This window comes from Tupaia chinensis, unplaced genomic scaffold (genome assembly GCF_000334495.1).
Source record: "Tupaia chinensis unplaced genomic scaffold, TupChi_1.0 Scaffold149798_1, whole genome shotgun sequence".
Classification (NCBI taxonomy): domain Eukaryota; kingdom Metazoa; phylum Chordata; class Mammalia; order Scandentia; family Tupaiidae; genus Tupaia; species Tupaia belangeri.
This window is the reverse complement of record NW_006209642.1, coordinates 1,674,470-1,684,789: the sequence shown is the minus strand read 5'-3', so window position 1 is coordinate 1,684,789 and position 10,320 is coordinate 1,674,470. Positions and strand designations below refer to the sequence as shown.

The window sequence follows — 10,320 nt, the reverse complement described above, 5'->3', positions numbered from 1 at the left end:
TAGGAGTTTACATGCAGAGGACTGGCCATGTTTTATCAGCAGCACTGTAGTTAATTTACTCGTTATGTATTTTTAAACTTTTATTCTATAAATCCAGAAAATATTAATTTTTCTTCTTTGAAAGATATAATAAAAACATAGAACCTTCAACTATAAGTGAGATATAAAATTATAAAGAATAAAAGGAATGGGGTTTGATATTAAGTTTCTCCCCTACGAGTAATGTTCATGTTACTTCCTGTACCTGAAACCTGCAAATAGATTATATGTGTTCCACTACAGGCTAATGGTTATAAAATTTAAATCTAAATTATATTTTAATTCCATTGGAATTTTTAGCTCCTTAAACTTTCTGAACTAAATATTATTTTATGAGAAAAAAGAGAGGGTTTATGAGGAAAAAGAGAGGGCTTTCTAGGCTCTGTAAGGGCTACCATATACAGTAACTATCACATGACCTTTCTGTTCAACTGTACTTGTTCATGTAAGTATTACTTTAGCCTAACTGATCATCAATAAAGTTTTGTTCATATGGCATATAAAATACTCTTTATTTCAATTTGTTTTTCTTTTTCATATGCTCTTATTAACAGAGAGCATGCATAATTTTTACTTTTACTATAATCTTTATAAGATTATGCATTCATGAAAATAATTTGAGTTTTTTAAAAAAATTTAAAGAATTATTTTATTTAACTTTATTTATTCATTTTAATTTTACCTGAGAAGGACAGACTGAGAGACAGAGAGAGAGAGAGCAAGCTGCCAGGTCCGGGACTTGAACTGCGGTCAGCCATGTGGGAGTCTAGTGCCCTTAACCACCACACCACCTGCCAGCCCCATAATTTAAGTTTTCTCAATCTATCATTTCATGAATACCACCAATATTAATAATTAGTCAAACTGGTTCTTGGTGAAATTTCAAAAAGATTGACTATTTTATCATTTTAAAGAATTTTTCTTTAAAAAATCAGATACTAATTGAAGATAATTTAATTAATACACTAAAAAGGATTCTTCTGGTCTAAATGACTTTAAATAATACATTTTTTATGAAGTATTTTTTATCTCACATGAGTAGTACAATCATAGTTATAAAATTCTGAGAAATTCAAATTAATGTTTCATTATCCTCTTTTGCTTATCCTGGGCTTAATTTAAAAATTTTTTTAGTTATTTTTTTAAAGTTTTTGGGTTTTTTGGGGACCAGCAGTTAGCGTAATGGCTATGTCGCTGGACTCCCATGTAGTCGACAAAGGTTCGAGTCCTGGACCCTGTGACTTAAACTCATGCCAGGCACCTGTGCGTGCGTGCCCAAGATCCCAAGAGGAGAATGGAGGAGAAGGGACTGCGGCGTGGCCATCCCCCCGGGGGGTGATTTCTCACTTTCTATCTCTCTGTCTCTCTCTGTCTGGTGAGCACACGTGCCCTATACCAAAAACCTCTCCCAAAAAAAAAGCTTTTGTTTTTGTTTTTGTTTTTTGACCTTTGCCAGGGCATGTACAATCTACAGAAAGAGACAGAGAAAGGAAAAGTGAGAAAGCCCTTCAAAGAGAAAATGACCATACTACAATCCCTTCTCTTCTATTCTTCTCTTGGGATTTTGGGCATGCATGCACATGTACCTGGTACAATTTCAAAGCCACCAGGTCTGAACTCAAACTGTGGTTGGCCATGTAAGAGGCAGTGCCTTCACTACCACACCAACTGCTGGCCCCTAAAAAGTACCACGTTTTAAATGATATATTAAGATTGTTATTTAGTGTACTACCAAGTAAAGTGACATAAAGAAAATACTGATCCAAAAGATTACTAAATTAAAAATATTTATACTCTGGAGTGGTGACTGCACCAGCATTAGTAACAGCACTTAGCTAACAATTCTAGATAGAATTCTTGAAGAAGAGGGACCAGCAGATGGTATAATGGTTATGTCGCTGGACTCCCATTCAGTCGACCATGGTTTGAGTCCCAGACCTGGTGGCTTAAAAACTCATGCTGGGCATGTGTGCGTGTGTGTCCAAGATCCCAAGAAGAGAATGGCAGAGAAGGAATTGCGGCATGGCCATTCCCTCTGGAGGGGGTGGATTCTTGTTTTCTGTCTCTGTCTCTCTGTTAAGCACATATGCCCTATAGCAAAAATCTCTCCTTTTAAAAGTTAAAGAATTCTTGAAGAAAAATCTTAGCAGAATGTTATTTGTCTTAAAAATAAGCACTAAAACAAACTACTGGTAATGAAGTATTCAGCTCATTCTATTTGTACTCAAAAAGAACAAATGATGTTATGGAAAGTACCGAATAAACCTTCATTGACAGTACACCTGCACCAACAGGAAGGTGTCAAGGCTTTATATCAAGAGTTAATTTTGAGGGAACCAGCAGTTAGAGTAATGGCTATGTCGCTGGATTCCCACGTAGTCGACCGCGGTTCGTGTCCCGGACCCGGTGGCTTAAAACTCACGCCGGGCGCGTGTGCGTGCGTGCCCAAGATCCGGAGAGGAGAATGGAGGAGAAGGGATTGCGGTGTGACCATCCCCCCTGGGGGGTGATTTCTCGCTTTCTGTCTCTATGTCTCTCTCTGTCTGTCTGGCGAGCGCATGCGCCCTACAGTGAAAATCTCTCAAAAAAAAAAAAAAAAAAAGAGTTAATTTTGAAAACTCTGAGTTCCAGGAATGTGTCACTCCATTCTATTCATAGATCTAAATTCCATATTAAATGATGCTATCAAAATGGTAAGTCAAATAAAACCCACGTTGCTAGAGTTCTGCCTGTTTTCAGTTTTATGGAAAGAAATGCTATCAGAACACAACATCATTGCTATTATAGAAAAATAAGGTATTTTGTTATTAAAAAGTATACAGGTACAAAATAGAAACACAACTTCAGAAAATTACGACTAAGTATGATTCACTGGTGATGTCTAGGTAGTGTCATAATCTGAACACTAAAGCAGTACTGTTAAGATTAGTGGAAGGCATGTATTACTTCAAATATTCAACATGAATGTAAGTTATTCTACTCAAAATCCATACCCATTATCAAAAGATTTTCAACATTATATTTTCAATGCCAGAGTGAAAGGGCTGTACAATTTTTAAATCTTTAAGAACAATGTAAAGGGATGGAATTACTCAAAATGTTTAACAGCAGAAAAATAGTTCTCATTGATTGGAGGAAAATCAGTACAGACTTTTCTGCCATTTGTTTCCTCTTATTCCTGTGAGCAAAATTTCTCATGCTGAAGGGCAAGAACTGGAAAGTCTTATTCAGGAATCACATATAGCTATTTCAAGCATAGAATTAGGAACTTAAAAAATTTTAAGGGACCAGCAGATGGCATAATGGTTACATCGCTGGATTCCCATATGGCTAATCACGGTTTGAGCCCCAGACCCGGAGGCTTGATTCTGATGTCAGGTGCACGCATGTGTGTCCCAAATCCTGAGAGGGCAAAGGAGGAGAGGGGATTGCAACGTGGCCTTCACCTCTGGGAGCTGATTTCTTGCTTTCTGTCTCTCTGGCGAGCACATGCATCCTATAGCAAAAAATCTACCCACCCACCCCAATAAAAAGGTCAACATTTAATGTTTTTCTTCATGTTTTTCTTTTATTCCTTATCACAAATACTTTTTTTGTTATTGGGCATGTGCACTCGCCAGAGACAGACAGAGAGAGAGACAAAGAGAGGAAAATCACCCTCCTCAGGATGGATGGTCACACCACAATTCCTTTTCTTCCATTCTTCTCTAGGTTTTGGGGGCATGTACATGAATGCACCCAGCATTATTTTCAAGTCACTGAGTCTGGGCCTCAAATGACACAGCCAGTCACATGAGATTCAGCACCTTAACCTCCATGCTACCTGCTGGCCCAACAAATACATATTTTTTTTTTTTTCGGGGAGATTTTCACTGTAGGGCGTGTGCGCTCGCCAGACAGACAGAGAGAGACATAGAGACAGAAAGCAAGAAATCACCCCCCGGGGGGATGGTCACGCCACAATCCCTTCTCCTCCATTCTCCTCTCGGGATCTTGGGCACGCACGCACACGTGCCCGGCGTGAGTTTTAAGCCACCGGGTCCGGGACGTGAACCGCGTTCGACTACGTGGGAGTCCAGGGACATAGCCATTACGCTAACTGCTGGTTCCCACAAATACATATTTTTAAAAAATGTTTAATAAATGTTTTCATCTAACTCCACAGAAATGCTCTCCAGTTCCCTAAGTTTATCCTTGTGTGCCACGTGATTTCATTGTCCTCATGAAACAAGTCTTGAAAAGGTTGAAGAAGCACTGGCATAGCTGATTTCCCCTTACCAGAGATCTAAGCAAAATGCAATCAATGAGTAAGTAAAATTAACAGATATATTAATAAACTGAGAGATATACTTACCTCTCAAAAGTCACCTCTTAGATATCACTAAGACTAGTAAAATCTTTTAAAATACATAATACCTTAATAAAACCTCAGTATATATTTCCAAAATGTATATAAAATGAATGGTTCTTTTCCAGAGAAAATAGCTATAATTTCTACTTCATAATGACTTTCTTATACTATTGGAAGAAGAGTCATGAAGTCATGAAGCATTCTTCTATGCAAATATGCTTCATGACTTTTCCAATGACCCAATGTAACTATGAAGAGATTCTAACAAAGCAATTATAAGTAATATTCATTCAATAGTCCTCTTTTTATATACAGGCTTTAAATAATATAACTTACTAAATAAATTATGGTAATATTATGATAATATTATTTCATTATCATGCTTTTATTTTATGAAAATGCTTCTGTTATATTTTTAACGTTTTTGCCATAGGGTGAGTACACTCACCAGAGAGAAAAAAAAAAGTGAGAGGTAAAGTGAGAAATCACCCTCCAGAGGGAATGGCTGGTCATAATCCCTTCTCAATTTTCCTCCTGGGATTTTGGGCATGCACGTACACACACCCGGCATGATTTTCAAGCTGCTGGGTCCAGGACTCAAGCCATAGTTGGTCACGTGGGAGTCCAGTACCTTAATCACTACACTACCTGCTGGCCCCAGAAAACGCTTCAATTAGTATTAATCTTTCGTTTGCTTACCATTAGGTAAGACACCAAGGAGAAATCAGTCAAAATACATTCTGGTGGAAAAATAAATATAAATTACTACAGCACCCTATACAAATAAAATAATACCCCAGGGATTTTATGATGTTCCTTAAATATTCAAGCCTTCCTTTGAGAACAGATTAAAATGTCTTACAGAAACATGTAGTCTTGGCAACCAAAGGAAAGCAGAGGTCAGAAGCCTGGAGAACTGCTGAAGAAACTGGAATGTTTTCTCTTTGTCCCCGAACATTATCATGAAAAGCGAAGATACAAACCAGTCATGGCCAGCGTAATTCCCTTGCAGGCAGACTGAAAAAAACAGTTAAGAAACTTTTACTGTATTTTATCTTACAAGACAAAATATAAGAACCTCATAAATATTCATCTCTGGAGTCTCTACTCGAAAGAAATACTAATGATATTTAGTCCTAATTTTATCTTCATCCAACATATAAAAATTAAGCTTTATTAATGAAAAATCCCTTATATAATTATTGTGTGATTGGGAAAGTCATGACACACATTTTTATAGAAAAATATGTCATGATTTTTTCCAATGACTCAGTATTATTTTGTATTTTAGGTTTCTTTTTGTTTTGTTTTGTTTTGGTTACAAGGCACTTGTGCTCACCAGAGAGAAATCACTCCCCTAAAAAGGGGATGACCAAGCTGCAATCTTCTTCTAGAGCTCTTGGGATGTGAGGGAAATATACACATGGGAACTGCATGATTTTCAAGGCATTGGATTAAGAACTGAAACCTTGCATTCAGATGTGTGAGATCTAGCGCATTAACCCCCACACCATCTGCTGGCCTCATAATTACTATTTTAATGTACAATTTGCTGACATGTCCAGTAGAGGCTCATGGCAATAGCAACTCAAGGGAAAAACTACCTGCTTTATGAAAATTCAATTGTTCAGGCCAATAATGGCTAGCATAGCCACACATTAATAAAATACATGCAATACATGCATGTTTATATAATTCAGTAATGTAAATCATCTGCATATGATCTTTTCAAATCTAATCCCAATTATGAAAGATAAATAATTCAAATAAAATCATATATGGATATAATAAAAGAAGCAGCCTTACTCTTCAAAAACCTATCTTTGGGGGGTTTTGTTTCTTTGTTTAGTTTTGCTATAGGACACATGTGCTCACCAAGGAGATACACAGAGAGAGAGAGAGAGAAAGTGAGAGATCACTCCCCCCAAAGGGAGATGGTCAGGCTACAATACCTTCTTTATCTTCCTCTCCAGATATTTTTGATCATGCACACACACATGCCTGGAGTATTTTTCAAGCCACCAGGTCTGGGACTCAGTTAGCCATGTAAAATCCAGCCACCTTAATTTCCATACCATTTGCTGGCCCCTCAAAACCTTTATCTAAAAGTTCTTAGATGTGGGGTCAGCAAGTAGTGTGGTATTAAGGGGGAGGATTCCCACATGGCTGACCATGGGGAGTCCTAGACATGGTGGTTTGAAAATCATGCCACCTGAATGTGTACACATTCCCAAAATCTTGAATGGAAGAGAAGAGATTATGGCATGGCCATCCAGACTGAGGGGTAATTTCTCATTTTCCTCTGTTTCTTTCCCATAAGCACAAGTACCCTATGACCCCCACAAAAAAATGTTCAGATATGTTTGAAAATACATTCTAATGACTTAGTTAAAGAGTCAATGAATATAATTGGATGATTATGACTCTATTTAACACAATGAATACCCAAAATACAAAATAAAATAGTATGCTAAATCACTATTATAGCATAATTATTTTACTTACATGTGTTCAAGAATTATAAAAAAATCAAAGAACTATGAAAAAAGTTCAACAATTGTGAATTCACTCAAAAGGATATGAAGAGAAGATTTTACAGACACTTGCTGCTGTTTCAGGAATCTTTCACAGTGCTTTAAAACCAAGGTAAGGTCTTCTTCTGCACCATCTTTTAACAGATTAAGGAACTTGCCATATCTGCATTAAAAACCCACAAAAATACATAAAATAGAAAATATCAGGCCTTACATTGTACATTCAGTTACATAATTCATCAGAGTGTATTCCTCTTCTGATTTCTAGGTTTTAATTGTTAAATTTCTACTTTTAGTGTAACTTTCTTATACAGAGTACTCAGGAAATACTACCTTCTCAATGTGTGCTCCTGATAATGATGATTATTTTATTATAATATCTGATCATTTTAAAAGGATATAAAACTGTAATGAGAGAACAAACTAATGATATTTGGGATGTGAGCAGTAGTTTAATCTAAAACATGGAATGTTGACAGGTTAGTTCTACAGAATGCTAAGTCTAGAAGTAACTTACTTTAGAGTCCATCTAGCACAACAGTCCTTAATGGAGATGGCACTTCCCCCAGGAGTCACCTTAAAAATCCATAGGGGCATTTCTGATTATCATAGTGGCCAGGAGACAATACTGATACTTAGTGAGCAAAGGCCAAGAGGTTAGACATGGACAGTCTTGCGCAATACCTTGCAAATGTCATATCACTTGCAATGGGTGAAAAAGTTGTTTAATACTACCTAAACTGTTTTATATAAACTTCTATATTTTTAATATATAATAAATGCAACTATCTGTAAATCAAGGAAATATAGTACTTTTACTCTGTCTGAAACCTTACTGAGACTTGTTCACAGTTTTAGAAAATCCTTTTACCAGTGGCAACACCACTTGTGGTACACGAGGCAACAAAACAAAATCACTCTTTATTTGTAGCTGCCTTGGTCACAGTGATTCTGCATATGACTACCTGCTATATCTTATATTGCAGTGTATTAAAACATTTCATTTAAAATCACTTCCCATTTATTTCTCACAAATAAGATATCATATTGAGTGAAAAATGTGACTTTTGTACTTATATTATCTATAGATTGCATTTCAGAATACAAATGGGGCATTACAAAATATTGGGGTAAAAAGCATGCATAGGATCACAAAGCATCAAAAGAATTAGTTGTCCTATATAATAGAGGTGGAAGAGCTAGAATTAAATTAATTTTAATCATACTGTGAATTTATGAAATCATCACCTTTTAAATAGTGCTCAGATGTGTCTTTTTCATACTTGAACCCAAAAATGACCCTATACATAAAATGGGACTGCTAAGATCCCCATTTCAGAGGCAAGAAAGGGAAGTTTTCAAGGACTCGGTCCTTATTTCTCAGTTCTCCATTTAGCTTGCTCATTTCCTTTGAAAATCATAATTTATGCACTAAAAACTTAGAGTAAAATTATTTTATTCATTTTAACTTTAGCATTTATCCTTTAGGGTACTTTTGTACTCATCACCACAGCTTGACATTAAACTAATCATTTCTAGAAAAACAGTGTGATTGTGTTGCCAATATGCTGATTTTTACAATGCTATTTTTGGAGAAAACCTGATCGTCATAGAGGCTTAAACACACTGTAATTAGTCTCTGGAATAACAATGAACCATAACTGATTTACCTGCAGAGGTAATTCAATCATGAGCCAATATCCTCAAAAACAAAGTTATTATTTCCTAAATGATAAACTCTGCATTTAAAGTATACAAAATAGCTGGTTGTTAAATTAAATACTATTAAACACATATCAGGCAGATAAATTCTAGAAATGCACAAGAGAGATATTTCCCCATAATATACCTGACAGTCATTTTAATGCCAAGCTGCTGCACAGATGAAAGACTTTCATTCTTCACATTTGCATCAGTAGCTAAAAACAATAGAAAACTGAGTTATAAAAATGTATAAAAGTCTGCATAATAATCACGTTTTAATTGAAAATTGATGAAAGCAATATTTTTACATATTTGAATGTGAATTTTGAAAACACTGATGAATTTGTTCTTTCAAGAGTTGTTGGTTAAACTTTTCAAAAAATTAACTAGATATTTTTTACAGATAACTTTCCTCCTATAAAAATCACTTAGAAGGATATTAAATATAAGATGACTAATAATAATTTTAGAACAATCTACTTTACTTGGATCTCAGAATAAAAAATGGTTAACCCGAAAAAGATCTAGAAATACTGTACTTTGATCATTTAAAGCATATATAATATTCTGAATTACAAATATAGACAAGCATGGTTGTTTATTCCTTCCTGACACTCACGTTTAAATATTTAAGTACAATAATGTATGAGGGTGGAGTGAATGAGTTTCTTCCTGCAGGCTGAATTTTCTCTGCAAAGTAGGAGTCATGATCATCTATCAGAAATGAAGAAGGGACTGTATAGCACAGAAAATTGGGATTAGTTTTTAAAAACAATGGATGACCACGCTAATAATAAACACTGAAACACATCACTAGATAGCATTGAGGATCTAGCTGAAACTCAGATTTTGGCTGAAGAAACTGCAACATACATACATGCACATGTAACTTAGTGATTCATTCCAAATCACATATTTATCCAGTGATAGGACCAAAAGCTATGTATTCCGTGTCCCATATTGCTGGAATTTTTTCCCCTCAGTACAGATTGGTATATTTCATACCATCAATGTATCTATTTCACATGTGGACTCATTCATTCCTCTTAATAAATCCTTTTTTATATAGTAACTGTGAAACACGATTCAGGAAGCTATGGGGGATAAAAGATAAATCATACATCATACCCTAAAAGAACTTTCCATGTAGTATCTGAGATAAAATAAATGTACAGATAACCCTGATAAAGGCATTTTAAAGCCCTAAGTGGAATAAAAATGGTACAGATAAAATGCAATGTGAATTCAGAAGAGGAAGAGATTATTTTCAGCTGGTTAGGAAGTAGTAGTATTTAAGCTGAGCCTTAAAATATGGGTAGATTTTAGATTTGCAGAGATAGAGAGGAACAAATTAAACATCATTGTTATGAAACATCTATTCTTTAGACCAGTAATAATTAACCTTTTAGCATTCTTAGAGTTAAGGTAAACTTGGCCTAGTATTTTCATGGTTTTAGCACTGAAAGTCTCATGCTTCAGGAACCCCTAATGGTCACAGGAAAACCAGATTCGTTGGTCATTCTACTTATAGAAGTAATTTTCTTAAAACAAAAAAAAGGAAAAAAAATAAATTTAAGTGGTATGTTCATCCCTTGAAAGACAACTGAGTCTTCGTTATTTAGATTGGAATATAATTTCAGCAATATTTTAGCATTTGCCTATAATGACAGCAGTTAAGCTGTAGTTTGTTTT

At 35.4% G+C, this 10,320-nt stretch overlaps 1 protein-coding gene across 1 annotated transcript in view; it reads right to left on the bottom strand.

Moving 5' to 3' along the window:
* Positions 1-10,320, bottom strand: part of TBC1D32 (TBC1 domain family member 32) — a 226,089-nt gene that overhangs the window by 41,609 nt on the left and 174,160 nt on the right. The window contains exons 29-31 of the mRNA XM_027769471.1: positions 8,774-8,843; positions 6,972-7,087; positions 5,253-5,407 (exon numbers count right to left, since the gene is read on the bottom strand). Of these exons, the coding sequence (XP_027625272.1) occupies positions 5,253-5,407; positions 6,972-7,087; positions 8,774-8,843 (341 nt within the window). The remainder of the gene's footprint in view (positions 1-5,252; positions 5,408-6,971; positions 7,088-8,773; positions 8,844-10,320) is intronic.